Source organism: Lepidochelys kempii, chromosome 27, assembly GCF_965140265.1.
Source record: "Lepidochelys kempii isolate rLepKem1 chromosome 27, rLepKem1.hap2, whole genome shotgun sequence".
Classification (NCBI taxonomy): domain Eukaryota; kingdom Metazoa; phylum Chordata; order Testudines; family Cheloniidae; genus Lepidochelys; species Lepidochelys kempii.
The window spans coordinates 3514501-3529839 of NC_133282.1; the positions used below are offsets into that span (position 1 = coordinate 3514501).

Sequence of the window (15339 nt, forward strand, 5' to 3'; positions counted from 1 at the left end):
TTTTCTTCCGTTTCATACTGGAGCTCTGAGCAATCATAGCGCTGTCTTACATATAAACAAGGTTATCATGTTTAGGAAATCATATCTTTTCCACGGATACCTTACGTGGCATATCTGGTATAAGAGTCATTGCAATTTGGTATTGATAGTATTATAAATGGTCGCCCATATTCTATACAGCTTCACCATCCCCCCTGAGGCACTAGATACCTTTGCCTTCCCTGCCAGTTCTGCAATGAAACCTCCGCTTTCAAGCTGGGCGAGTTCTGCCTTTTCTCGCTCACTAGGGGAACGGAAATGGATTTTTTTAAAAGGCATTCTGGATCAAACCAAAATGACACATTTTTGGTTTTTTGGGCCTAAACGAAAACCCAAAATGATTTACTGTAGGGTTGAATGAACCATTTCATTTAATTTTCAAAGGGTTTGAAATGTTTGCAATGTTTTTAAATGAAATGTAGGTCAACACTGAAACGAAACGGCTTTCCGAAGTGACATGTTGAAATGTTTCGTTTGGACATTTACAGGTTTTTCCATTTTGTTTTGGCTGAAACTAGTCACCGAATTCGACCTGAAGTTTCATTTTTGGTAAAAAACCAATTAGCACAGAAATGTCATCTACTCTCCTCCCCGCCCTCATCCACATGACAAATCCTGACACTTCCCTGATACACCCTGTATTTCCCCTCATTCTCCTCCTCTCCACAGTGCCCCCTTCTGTTGGATTTCCACACGGGAGCCGTGCAGCCTTCGCCCCCCTGCATCGCCCCTCTGCATTGCCCCCCTGCATCGCCTCCACCCCCGTTTACCTCCCTCAATGACCGAGCTACTCGCTGCCCTGATACCAGGGCCCAAATTGCAGATGTAACCCCTAAGTTCCAGGGAAGTGTGAAATCCTTTCTATCCTTGGTCCCCTTCTACTCACTGGCTTTGAAAGTTATTTTCCTGGCTGCGTGGGTCCTGTTCTCTCCTCCAAAGGAGCAAGGCAGCAGCAGGCATCCTGGTGGCTTGTCTAATTGCTTCTATTACTTGTCAGAGTTGTGTAAGCCTGTTGGAATTCACGTTGAAAACTATCTAGGGGAGAGCTGACTGCATCTCCTTCTGCGTCATGGCACCCTGTGGGCGTCGCTAAAGATGTTCCTGCCACCCCGGGGCCTCCACAGCTCCCCGGGGGCCAAATTCAGCCCTGGTATAAGAGGGCAGAAGGCCACAGAGGCCAGTGAAGTTGGCAGCTCCAGGCTCTGTCAGTGTGGCTGAGCTCACCTCCAGGATGGAAAGTCACAGCTCAGGTTCCAGGCCAGGCGCAGCCCCAGTGCGAGACAGGGTGTGAGATGCGTAACGAGCTCCATCAGGCCTGGGTGCTGACGCTGCAGAGGGCAGTGCTGGAGGCAGGGGAGGGGCTGCAGTGTCATGGCTTTTAGGAAGACACATCTGCCCTAACCCTAATGTTTTCCTGTTCGGCTGCCCTGCCCCTCCCCCCCCGGCCAGGGCCAGATTAATCTTCTGTGGCCATGCCCCCCACGCTGCCCTGCGGCCTCGCCCCCGTTAGGCCTCTTCCCCTCTGAGGCCCGGCTGCTGCTCACACACCAGGGAGGGGTGGAGAGGAGCGAGCGATGGGCAGGACTTTGGGGGGAAGAGGCCAAGCAAGGGCAGGGCCTCGGGGCAGAGCGCAGGTGGAGTGTGGGGGGTCCAGGTGCTGGGGCCCCTTCTGCATGTGGGCCCAGCGCCATTGTAACCCCAGTAGTGCCCCCAGCTGCAGGACTAATGCATTCACACTCCCACATTGCCCGCTGGTAGAGCCTTCCTCCCCAGCAGCATTTACTGAGCACGTCTTTCTGGTGCATCCGTTTATCAGAACACAGCCCAGACTGAGACTAATTCAGAGCCCTCGTGAGGCGCCTCCAGGAACATCTGCTGTAGAGACGTGTGTTTAGAGCGCTGGAGCCCTAACCCAGCGTTGCCAGACCACCCCAGCATGGCCCCTGGCAGGAGTGACGCCAATTTTAGAGCCACATTTTCAAGGGGGCTCCACCTGTACTTCCTGCTGGAACACGTCCCTATTGACGGGGTGCCGTAGGTAGGGGTGTGTGTGATGGCTGCTTGCCCACCGACTCTGGGGTTTTGGACATCACACAATTTGATCAGGCAAAACTGTAGCTGCAAACGGAGGGGCTGCCTTTGAAAATGTGGCCCTGTCAATGTATGTGTGTGGTTCGCCCCGTACCCTGGTTCCTGCTCTTCTTCTGTCGTCAGTTTCTGGTCACTGATCATCACCTGAGCTCACTCCTTATACCCCCCCAGATCTCCCATACACGGGGTGTAGGATGACTGAAGGCCATGCGCTATAATTCCCCCTCCCCCTAAGGGGCAGGATAACATTCTGAATTTTGATTCACTGGGTTTGTGACTTATCACTGCATGAAGAGGGGGCAGGGGGCCTCTTCCCCAGGATTGCAGAGTGCTCACACTGGAGCCCCACTAGCAACCAACCTGATTTCCCGTGGGACACCAAGTCTCAGAGGGTGACTGCTCCGCCCTTAAGACCCACAACAGCCCACAGAGCTCTAGCAGACACTTCTGCAGAGTCCCAGGTAAAGGGGAGTAGCCTGGGTCCACTTCCATGTCCCCCCACTGGGTCCAGCTGCTTTGCCTCCTCTCTGCATAGGGAAATCAGACCAGTACTGGGTTTCAGTTTCCTGGAGCATAAACCAGGTGATGGCCTAAGCGTTCTGGCTACAATGATGTATATTTATGGAGCCCTCCCCCTAGATAATGCCATGGCCAGTCGTCCTTTACTAGTAATGACACTTTGGGCATTTCCTTTGGCATTATTAAAGGGGGAAGGGAGGAAGTCACTCAGGTGACAAGATAATCAACTCCTGCCAAAACACTCCGGAGACAACGGCAACAGAAATGATTAGCTGTAATTGGTACTTAACGTGAGTATTAAACTGGTATGGTCCCAGGGATTTATTTAAAGACTCTGTTTAAGTCATATGGCATGAGCCATGTGAAAACAGCAGTGACCTTGAATAGCAGCTAATTCCCTTCTCAAATGTGCTTCTGGCACCGGGAGGCACAAACATCAACAGCTGTGGGGGCTGGACTGGAGGGGTCAGTTTTTCACAGCAAATGCATTTCACGTCCTGGGCAATGCTGCTGTACCCTGTAAAGCACCAGCCGCTCCCATTGTGCGGCGAGGCCGGCCTTTCTCTGGGGCGGGGCCGAGTCGCTGGATTTAGCCCCAAGCACACTACTGATGCAAAATCTGTTGTTGGACCAATTAGCTTTTTGTGCAATGGGGCATCCTCTGGAGCGAAGACAATGGTGGGAATGCAGCCAGTGCAATAGGGGACTGAGGCAGGGCATCCCATGAGAGGGTCCATGTGCAGGACCCCATGCCCTTCACCACTGTGCAGTGCGGAGGGGAGCAATCTCCATTAGATTAGGGCCTGGGACACGGCTCATCTGCCCCCAAAACTCCACCCAAGGGTGCTGAGTCAAGACAGGGATGGTGGGAAGTCAGGGAGCATGCTCCCATTAGCTTACCTCGGGATTTTTGAATGCTAGGGGTTGACAATAGTGCAGATCCATAAAGAAATAGATGAATGCAGGAATTGGATGATTCTGTGCCCAGTGCAAGGAAAAACCTCTTTGCACCAAAAGGTTCATGCAACAGTTGCCTGTTTTGAAAACTCTCACACTTTCAGTCTCCCATGGATGACCACGGATGGTCCTTGAGCACTGCAGCATCACCAACTCTCCCACGTTGAGTTATCATGAGTCTCATGCTATTGGTTTGGTTTTGTAGGCTCCAGCTTCTGGAGTCATGTGAGTCCACAAGAATCTCAGCTTGTATTACAAACAATTAAAAGAGATTCAAGGTGCATATTGTAATATCTTTTATTGGACCAACTTCTGTTGGTGAAAGAGACAGCAAAGAAGAGCTCTGTGCATCTCAAAAGCTTCTCTCTTTCACCAACAGAAGTTGGTCCAATAAAAGCTATTACCTCACCCACCTTGACTCTCTCGTATCCTGGGACCGACACAGCTACAACAACATTGCAAACAACAAATGAAAAGTAAGTTGTTCGTACTCACTGAGGGCGTGAAAATGCTCAGTGGAGGCACCCGGGCTACATTTTGAAGCTTTTCTCTGTAGCTATGAGGGCTAGAAGCTCATTTTCACTGAAATAAAAGCCAAGGTTCCCATGTAACCACGTGATCCAGAAGCTGGAGAGTTATAAAAATACCCCACCAAATATCGTGAGAATCACGATAAAATCATGAGAGCTGGTGACCCTGCTACAACTCTGTGAATAGTCCTAGTGAAATAGTGAACCACTCACATACTGAATGTCAGACACATGCTTAGGTGCCTGGTTGACTCAGGGCCTATGTTACTTCTGCTGGCTAAGGAGGGAGCCAAAGCGTGGTGCCAGTGTAACCCACACACCTCCCGGCTGTGGCGTTATGTCCCCTCTAGTGGGGCCAAGATCACTTAGAGAGATTAATGAGAAAAGAAAAGGAGTACTTGTGGCACCTTAGAGAAGTTGCCACAAGTACTCCTTTTTGCGAATACAGACTAACATGGCTGCTACTCTGAAACCAGAGATTAATGAGTTTGTTTTCCAGCCTTGTTCTCATGCTGTAGAGGCTCACGCACTAAGCTCCAGAGGTCCCAGGTTCAATCCCACCCGCCGACGACCGGGGTCTGTCAGTGTTAGACATGCAGCCAGTGGTCTGTGGAGAGCTGTCTGGTCACATGGTGCTGGTTCTTCTCCCTTCATCTCCTGCTGCTTCTACAGCTCTCCAGGCTCTTCACTGCAGAGAAGAGCCTGTGGGGTGGAAAGGCAGATGGAACCAAGCAGGAGAAAGAGAAATTGGGGCCACCAGCAGGGGAGGAAGGAATGAGGCAGCTGGGCAGCATGTCCAGGGGAACATGGGAAGAAGGGCACCAGGCCTAGTGGGCCAGCTCTGGGAACAGACCAGGCAGGGGAGAGCAGGGGCAGAAAAGGTGGGAATGGAGATGAAATAGCAGCACAGAACACCAGGATGCGACGGGGTGACAGACCTTTTTACAGAAGCAATAACACACTGTGTTGCATTAAAGATACTGAAGCTGTATCCGCGCAGCGCAGTTAACCTGGGCTCTGCTTTAACTCAGGCTCAAACCCACACGCTTTGCAGTCAGGACACAGGGGAAAATCCCCCCCGGACAGACAAAAGTTCTCCCGCAATGGGCAGACCTGTGTGGGAAAGACTCCAGGGTGCCTCTGCCAAGGAAGGGCACGTCACTTTGCAGCAGGGATGCTCACTCCTGGGCGAGGCTCACCGGGTGCTCAGACCTGGGTGCTGATCACCTGGGTCAACCAAGCAGTGAGAGCTTCCCTTACTAATGGATCAACACTTTCCTACTGCGACTCCTCCAGAGGGGAGCAACAGCTGTCAGGACCACAAGGATGTTATGTGGATGGGAGGGTCAGGTCCACACAGTCACAAATGGGAGGGGTGGTGTCCATATGAGATTCTGTCTTAGTAAGGTGTCGTCCACACCAAGGAAAATATGGAGATCCCCCACCTGATCTAGACCCTAGGACTGTGCTCATGTCTGACACTAGACCTGATGTTTGCTTTTGTCCCCTCCAGGTCCTGAACCTTTTCTTAGCTTTGCTGCTGAGCTCCTTCAGCGCCGATAGCCTTGCGGCTTCTGATGATGATGGCGAGTTGAACAATTTGCAGATTGCTATTGGCAGGATCACCAGGGCAATTGACTTTGTAAAGAGAACTGTCCTCACACTACTTCACCTGCAGTGGAAGGAGAAGAGAGAGCCGGCCGAGGAACAAGAGGATAATAAGAAAGACAACTATGTGCTAAACCACATGGATTCGGGCCAGGATTCCAAGTCAGAGTATATGGATGGAGTAGCTGGGAAAGAGCAGTTTGTGGATGAGCTGGACCACATGAATTTCATTAACAACCCCAACCTGACTGTCCAAGTGCCAATTGCCTCTGAGGAGTCGGACCTCTACGATGAAGAAACAAGCACTCAGTCAGACACAGAAGACACCAAGGTAGGCAACCAGTCTTTGCTTTAGCCAGCCAGCCTCACGGATGCTAATGGGCCATGTTCTGTTGTCCAGCACTCCCATTCAAGGGAAAGGGGACCGGAGTGGGATTTGCATTCCATGTCGCAGGATTGTTTTCTGGGGCTGCCGCGACAAGCCTGATGGGAATTGCATGCACGTTTAGTTGCCCAAGCCGGGATGTCAATTGAATCGATTGGTCTGTGCTGCAGACAAAGGAGCAGATGCACTAGGTTTGCTAAATCATTGCAGTTGCCCCAGGCAACTCTTTACTCTTCCTGCATTTTGAGCATTAAGTGGCAGCCATGGGGTGGTGTGAGAGGGAGGAATCATGCTGCAGACTGCAAACCAAACCTCCCCCCTCTCGCCAGCCCCCAGCTGGGCCCCCTCCTCCACTCAGATAAGCACACAGAAGAGGAGCATTTGGCCAGGACCTTTGTCCCACTGGTATACTCAACAATGGCTAGTCACCATTTGGCTGAAATTCTCTCTGTAAAAGTCACTGTGTAGTGTAGATCTGGCCTAAGCTATCGAAGTATAAGCACCATTATCCCAGGATAACTACATCTACAAGCGGGCTTTTACCAGCATAATGATATCAGCAAAAAAATATCGCCCCTAACTGACAGAGCTACGCAGCCCTGAGTATGAGCCATTTCTGGCCAAAGGTACATTCTGTGTGATGGCAACACCTGGCTGTCTCTGGCTCTGCTGTCTGGGGTGGGGATGGGAGCAGGGAGTACATGTCTCTGCAGTGGTTAATGTCCTAGACTAAAACCACATGGAAACATCTGCTCCCTTGTTGTCTCCTTCTTCTTTCATTTGTTTCATCTCCCTGTGGGAAAATGAGCTGTGCTTTATGCTGTGAAAGCCACGGCTCTAGTGTTGCATGATCCCAGATCCCGCAGGGATGAGTGCATCATAGGAACATAGCAATACACTTGCACAGTATTCTGCATGTCTGATTAGGTGATCTATTTATGCCAGTGCGTCTGCAACTGGGAGTCCACTGGTACTTGGGTCAAACCCACGTCAGTAGAAGTCGGAAGGATGAAAGACAGTGGTGAGTGGAAGGAAGGTTTATCCCGACATCCTGTTTTGGGATGGGGGCAGTTTAAGAACATAATATAAGAATGGACATACTGGGTCAGACCAAAGGTCCTTCAAGCCCAGTATCCTGTCCTCTAACAATGGCCAATGGCAGGTGCCCCAAAGGGAATGAACAGACAGGTTATCATAAAGTGATCCACGCCCAGCTTCTGGCAAACAGAGGCTAGGGACACCATTCCTTCCCATCCTGGCTAATAGCCATTGATGGACCTATCTTCCATGAATCTATCTAGCTCCCTTTTGAACCCCGTTATAGTATTGGCCTTCACAACACCCTCTGGCAAGGAGTTCCAGAGGTTGACAGTGCGTTGCGTGAAAAAATACTTTCTTGTGTTTGTTTTAAACCTGCTACCTATTAATCTCATTTGGTGGCCCCTTGTTCTTGTATTATGAGAAGGAGTAAATAACACTTCCTTATTTACTTTCTCTACACCACTCATGATTTTATAGACCTCTATTATATCCCCCCTTAGTCGCCTCTTTTCCAAGCTGAAAAGTCCCAGTCTTATTAATCTCTCCTCATACGGAAGCCGTTCCATCCCCCTAATCAGGTATTTGGCAGGTCGTTCCCCTTTTTAGGTACAATAAGGTGGAAAAAATTGTCCAGTAGAGGTTGCACCCTCTACAGCAGCAGAGGAGAACTGCTGGAATATAGCAGCTCTCAGCTAATGTCCTCTCTACGGGCACACTCCACCATACCCGTCTATCTCCAGCCTCTTAACTCCATTCACGACAAAGGCAAAGCTGCCTCCAGATGGCCTTATTTTTTCTCCCAATTGTTGTTCATAGGGAAAAATTCCTCTTTTCTCAGCCCTAAAACACCAACGAAGAAGTTCTCCATGTGATAGGCAATGACCTGGGATTTGGCCACAGGACTCTCATTATAGGAGCAGTTGGTCGAAGTTGCCTGACGCGTGCTGTAAGAAGACCCTGTTTTCAGATACTTCTAACTGTTCCAAAATGTGACCTTTCTGACTCAAGTTTTCCATGCTGGGCCTCAAGTTTTCCATGCATACGCCTCAGGAGGAGTTATTCTGGAACAGTTCAGCAAAAAAAAAATCTTCAGCCATTTCCAAGAATAAGATTAGGGACTAATACATTGGTTTGTCTATGTTAAAAAATCCTTACAACTGTTTCATTGAGGAGGTCCAGGGCCCCCGTGCTTTGGAGCAAGGACTTGAAATTTGGTAAAGGGAGATGCCTTTTGCCATCCCGATGAAAATCAGCCTACATTTCGCCAAGTGATAAGCCCCTGACAAATACAGTAAGCACACGTTCACTAATGGTTTCTTAGAGTTTGGCAGCTACATTTTCCAAACATTCCTTCCACACTGAGCATGCTCCAGCCCCTCACGCCTCCTTGATATGAGTGGACTGCACATGTGCCATCCCCACCAAGTGACTGAGCATGCTCCGTTCCAGGGCTGCAGGGGCTTAGCAGGACTTAATGCGCAGTTGGTCCTCCAGGCTGCTGGAAGTTGTTGATCCACTGAAACTGAGCGAAGGAAGGCTCTCCAAGTTACTGCTCCAGCTGGTGCCCTGGCAGCATGGAGGTGAAGGAAGAAGCAGCTTTCTCTTTAAGGCAGAGGGATAAGGAGCAGGAATAGGAGCAGATGAGGAGGAAAGGGCAGGGAGCATGGGCAGAAAGGTCTAACACCACTAGAGCATACTCCTCTTCAGAACCTGGAATCAAACCCAGTATCCCTGAGTCCCAGCAGTCCTCTGGTGTCAGCCAGTAGTTGTGAAACCCTCTGACAAAACATGTGTCTCATCCTCCTGCAGTGGCTGGTCCACAGAGGATAACAGCCTTCTACTGCTACCGGTCATTCCATTAGTTTGAATGCTGGAGGTCTCCACTGTGGGTCTAAAAGTTCTAGCCCTGATGACTACTTACACTGGTAACAGCGTAGTTCTGCAGAATGAAATTTCTGTTTATTCCGTTTACTTTTTTAAAAACTTAGGAAATGACATTAAAACACAAATGCCCTATGTTAAAAATGCAATGTCGAGCACTCAGAAATTAGTAAATGACAGAATTAAGGCTGCTTGTGCTACTTTCATTCGTCCCTCTTGTGCGGAGACACCACGAGACACTCGTTAATTGCATGATCACAGACTGTTTTTTCCGCTAGACCTTGCCTCATTCCATGCTCATCCAGCCTCCAACAATTTCTTCCCCTGCCCTCCTCAGCCCTTTGTGCTGCTCACCCCTCTGTGATGTGGGGCTGCATGGAGCCCCTGGCAGCATGGCTCCTGCGGGAGCTGTGAGAGCCAAGGGCACAGTCAGTTCCCCCTGGCTTGGTGCCGGCTTCTTTTTAACGTTGCAGCACAGGGGGCTTCCACCCCTTGGGGATGATCAACATGTTCCCTTCTTTCCTTTCCCCATCACTTCTCATCCTAACTCCCTCCTGGGCCCTTCCACACGCTGGGTAATTCCTCCTGGACTCCTTGACAAACCTTTTTCCTGTGTGAGCTCCTGGCTCATATAAGCCCAGGAACCCCCATGCTCCAAGTCAGACTCTTGATCTCTTATAAACTGCAGTCTCGTGGGACTTCCTAAGGAAATGGGTTTCAAATGGAAATTCATAGAAGGGGCCACGGTGATCACACAGTCTGGCCTCCTGTACAACACAGCCAGAGAACTTCCCTGAAATAACTGCTGTTTGAACTAGAGCAGGTTTTTTAGAAAAACATCCCATCTTGATTTAAATATTGTCAGTGATGGAGAATCCACCCTGACCCTTGGTAAATAGCTACAGTGGCCAATGACCCTCCCTGGTAAAAACATATACCTTATCTCCAGTCTGAATCTGTCTAGCTTCAACTTTCAGCCATGGGGTCATGTTAGACCTTCCTCTGCTAGACTGAAGAGCCCATTGTTAAATATTTGTTCCTCGTGTAAATACTTATAGACTGTGATTATGGCATGCTGTAGACAGTGTGGTTTAACTAATACACAGAGAACCCCTGCTGCTGGGGAGTACAGGGATATAAACCCGAGAGCTACCTGGTTGAAAGGATATCAGGTCGTTGTTGATATCAGCAGATACCAGTGGGCGGCTGCAGAGTCAGTGCCAGGGCTGTAGCTTTCCAATTCGATTATAAATGACTTGGGGGAACATGGTGAAATTTGCTGACGCCACTAAAATTGGATCCACTGTTAATACCTTAGAAAGGATCAGCTGCAGCCAGGCTCTCATGGCATTGGGTGGGGGGGCCTGGGACAAAGCGAAGGGAGTTTAACATGGGTAAACATTAAACGATGCATCTTAGAGTTAAAACTCACAAGGTTTCTGATGTCTGTGCTGCTGGCTAATGCCCTAGAAGGCACTGTCAGCGAGTGCGACACAGGGAATCACGTGGGCTGCAGTAACATTACAACTGAGAGACACGCAAGGAAAAAACCCTGTAAGATTTGAGCCTGCATGAAAATGAGTCTAATAAACAAGCCCAGGGGAAATTGTTAGGGCTGTCGATTAATCACAGTTAATGCATGCAATTAACTCAAAAAATCAATCGCGATTAAAAAAATTAATCACAATTAATCACAGTTTTAATCGCACTGTTAAACAATAGAATACCAATTGAAATTTATTAAATATTTTGGATGTTCTTCTACATTTTCAAAAATATTTATTTCAGTTACAACACAGAATACCAAGAGTACAGTGCTCACTTTATATTATTATTTCTGATTACAAATATTTGCACTGTAAAAATGATAAACAAAAGAAATAGTATTTTTCAATTCACCTCATACAAGTACTGTAGTGCAATCTCTTTATCGTGAAAGTGCAATTTACAAATTTAGATTTTTTTTGGTTACATAACTGCACTCAAAAAACAAAACAATGTAAAACTTTAGAGCCTAATTTCCACTCAGTCCTACTTCTTGTTCAGCCAATCACTAAGACAAAAAAGTTTGTTTACATTTTCGGGAGATAATGCTGCCTGCTTCTTATTCACAATGTCACCTGAAAGTGAGCACAGGCTTTCGCATGGCACTTTTGTAGCCAGCATTGAAAGGTATTTACGTACCAAATATGCTAAACATTTTTATGCCTCTAAGCTTTAACTGCCATTCCAGAGGACATGCTTCCATGCTGATGATGCTCATTAAAAAGTAATACATTAATTAAATTTGTGACTCAACTCCTTGGGGGAGAATTGTATGTCTCCTGCTGTTTTACCTGCATTCTGCCACGTAATTCACGCTATAGCAGTCTTGGATGATGACCCAGGACATGTTGTTCGTTTTAAGAACACTTCCACGGCAGATTTGACAAAATGCAAGGAAGATACCAATGTGAGATTTCTAAAGATAGCTACAGCACTTTTAACCAAGGTTTAAAAATATGAAGTGCCTTCCAAAATCTGAGAGGGATGAGATAGAATCATAGAAACATAGAATATTAGGGTTGGAAGAGACCTCAGGAGGTCATCTAGTCCAATCCCCTGCTCAAAGCAGGACCAATCCCAAATAAATCATCCCAGCCAGGGCTTCGTCAAGCTGGGCCTTAAAAACCACTAAGGATGGAGATTCCACCACCTCCCTAGGTAATGCATTCCAGTGCTTCAACACCCTTCTAATGAAATAGTGTTTCCTAATATCCAACCTAGACCTCCCCCACTGCAACTTGAGACCATTGCTTCTTGTTCTGTCATCTGCCACCACTGAGAACAGCTGAGCTCCATCCTCTTTGGAACCCCCTGTCGCAGGGCGACAACTCACTGCTGCGGCACCTACCGCTAGTTGTCCAGGGAATTTGCTCTTTTCAGCCAGGAGCGCCCTCTGCCAGTCAGCGTCTCGCCTGCCGCTGGCCTTGTGCGCCTCCCGGACCCCGGTGCCCTTCTAGCTTAGGGTTCTGCCCCCTGGCAGTACTCCCTCCATCTGGGTCTCCCCTCCCCAGGGGAACCCCCAACCCCCTATCCCTCCCTTGCCTCAGTGGCTACTGTCAGTCATCGTCTAGCCCCCGCTTCCTGGGGCAGACTGCAGTCTGTACCACTCATCATCAGCAAGGGGGTTCGGACCAGCTGCCTCCATGTAGGTCTGGGCTGTTTCTCTGCAGCCTTAGTACCCTTTCATGGGCCTTTACCTCGGCCTGCAGCCTGGGGCTCTGCTAGGCTGGAGCTCCCCAGCTCCCAGGTACCCTCCTCAGCTTCCCAGGCAGCCAGGTCCTGCTCTCTCCATGTACCTAGAGAGAGTGTCTGTCTCCTTCTGGCCCACTGCCCTCTTATAAGGGCCAGCTGGGCCCTAATTACACAGGATACAGCTGTGGCTGTTTTCCCAAACAGCCCAGCTTTTTCCCTCTCAGCCCTCTCCCAGGGTTGTTTTAAGCCCTTCAAGGCATGGCGGGGGGACTACCCCGCCACACCCCCATCACTCTTCTCTTCTGCAGACTAAATAAGCCCAGGTCCCTTAGCCTCTCCTCATAAATCATGTGCCCCAGCCCCCTAATTATTTTTGTTGCCCTCCGCTGGACTCTCTCCAATTTGTCCACATCCCTTCTGTAGTGGGGGCACCAAAACTGGATGCAATACTCCAGGTGTGGCCTCACCAATGCCAAATAGAGGGGAATAATCACTTCCCTCGATCTGCTGGCAATACTCCTACTAATGCAGCCCAATATGCCGTTGGCCTCCTTGGCAACAAGGGCACACTGCTGACTCATATCCAGCTTCTCATCCACTGTCACCCCTAGGTCCTTTTCTGCAGAACAGCTACTTAGCCTGTCAGTCCTCAGCCTGTAGCAGTGCGTGGGATTCTTCCGTCCTAAGTGCAGGACTCTGCACTTGTCCTTGTGGAACCTCATCAGATTTCTTTTGGCCCAGTCCTCCAATTTGTCTAGGTCCCTCTGGTCCCTATCCCTACCCTCCATAGTATCTACCTCTCCCCCAGCTTAGTGTCATCTGCGAATTTGCTGAGGGTGCAATTAATCCCATCATCCAGATCATTAATAAAGATGTTGAACAAAACCGGCCCCAGGACCGACCCCTGGGGCACTCCACTTGGTACCAGCTGCCAACTAGACATGGAGCCATTGATCACTACTCATTGAGCCTGACAATCTGAAAGATGTGGAACATGCTTTCAGAAGTCTTAAACGAGCAACACTCTGATGCGGAAACTACAGAACCTGAATCATCAAATAAGAAAATCAACCTTCTGCTGGTGGCATCTGACTCAGATGATGAAAATGAACATGCATCGGTCCGCTCTACTTTGAATTGTTATCAACCAGAACCCGTCATCAGCATGGATGCACGTCCTCTGGAATGGTGGTTGAAATATGAAGGCACATATGAATCTTTAGCGTATCTGGCACATGAATATCTTGCAACGTCGTCTACAAAAGTGCCGTGTGAACACCTGTTCTCACTTTCAGATGACAAAGCAAACAAGAAGTGGGAAGCATTATCGCCTGCAAATGTAAACAAACTTGTTTGTCTCAGCGATTGGCTGAACAAGAAATAGGACTGAGTGGACTTGGAGGCTGTAAAGTTTTACATTGTTTTATTTTTGAACACAGTTTTTGTGCATAATTCTACATGTATAAGTTCAACTTTCATGATAAAGAGATTGCACTACAGTACTTGTATTAGATGAATTGAAGAACACTATTTCTTTTGTTTTTTACAGTGCAAATATTTCTAATAAAAAATAAATATAAAGTGAGCACTGTACACTTTGTATTCTGTGTTGTAACTGAAATCAATATATTTGAAAATGTAGAAAACATCCAAAAATATTGAAATAAATGGTATTCTATTATTGTTTAACAGCGTGATTAATCACGATTAATTTTTTTAATAGCTTGACAGCTCTAGAAATAATACCAGTCTGCCAGATCATAACGAGGACTGCTTTCCTGGAGCACTGCATTTGGGCCACCATATCTGTGCAGGGAGAAAAGCTACTGGACTGATCAGTGCTGCGGAGGCGTTTGCCTATGTCAAGAGAGTGAACAGCTACAACGTGTGCAGCTTGGAGAGTCAGGGGACAGCTGCAGCGCTGCCATGCCACAGTGCAGCTGCGTCCTACGTTGACACGAGGGGTTGGTAATCCACCTCTCCGAGAATTCTGCTGCCCATCTAACTGCATCTACAGCGGGGGTTATATCAACCTAACCACATTTCATACCCCTGATGGATACAGCTAGGTCGATTAAATGTTCACACCTGTGTAGCAGGCCTCCGAGGGGCTTACAGCGGCTTTGCCAGAGCAGTGAGATGTGCAGGTGGGTGAATCACGGATTTTCCAGGTCACTGGCAATTCTGAAATGTCTGAAAAAAATTGCTTCAGGTTAAGCAAAATGTTTCATTTGACTTCAGCTCACACCCCAGATCACTGCCCAGTTCCTTCGCTGTGTTCATTTGCAGTTGTTGCTTCTCTGCAGTGTTAGCCACGTCCCTCAGGAAGGTACAGTGCAGCAAGCCAGGGTGTGACTCGACAGCACTCCAGCTTGCTGCTCAGTAATGTCCCCTGGCCACTGCTGTAGCCACTCCGGCTTCTGGGACGTTCACTGCCCTGTAGCAATGTCCAAGTGGGACATCACTGCATGGCAAACTGGTGTGCTATAGATTCACACCCTGGGCTGTAACCTGTTGTGTAGACAAGCCCTGAGATCAGTCTTGGCGCTTGCTGGTCTGGTGCACAATTTACAGGTGAGTGTAACCAAGAGGATAGGAGTAAACCTCAGAGATTCATAGATTCTAAGGCCAGAAGGCGCCATTGTGAATACCTAATCTGACCTCCCCCATAATACAGGACATCCCCAAAATACTCACTAGAGCAGATCTGTTAGAAAACATCCCATCTCAATTTAAAATTATCAGTGATGAAGAATCCACCGTGACCCTCGGAAAATTGTTCCAATGGTTAATTACTCCCAGTGTTAAAAATGTATGCTCAATTTCCAGTCTGAATTTGTCCAGCTTCAACTTCCAGCCATTGGATTGTGTCAGACATTTCTCTGCTAGACTGAAGAGCCCGGTATTAAATATTTGTTCCCATGTAGATACTTACAAACTGTGATCATGGCACCCCTTAACCTTCTCATTGTTAAACTACATAGATTGAGCTCCATGAATCTATCACTGAAGGGAGGGCACATTTTCTAAGCCTTTAATTAGTCTCGTGGC

At 48.3% G+C, this 15339-nt stretch overlaps 1 protein-coding gene across 1 annotated transcript in view; it reads left to right on the forward strand.

Annotated features, from left to right (window-relative positions):
* Positions 1-15339, forward strand: part of SCN4A (sodium voltage-gated channel alpha subunit 4) — a 108376-nt gene that overhangs the window by 57707 nt on the left and 35330 nt on the right. The window contains exon 15 of the mRNA XM_073326359.1: positions 5650-6075. Within this exon, the coding sequence (XP_073182460.1) occupies positions 5650-6075 (426 nt within the window). The remainder of the gene's footprint in view (positions 1-5649; positions 6076-15339) is intronic.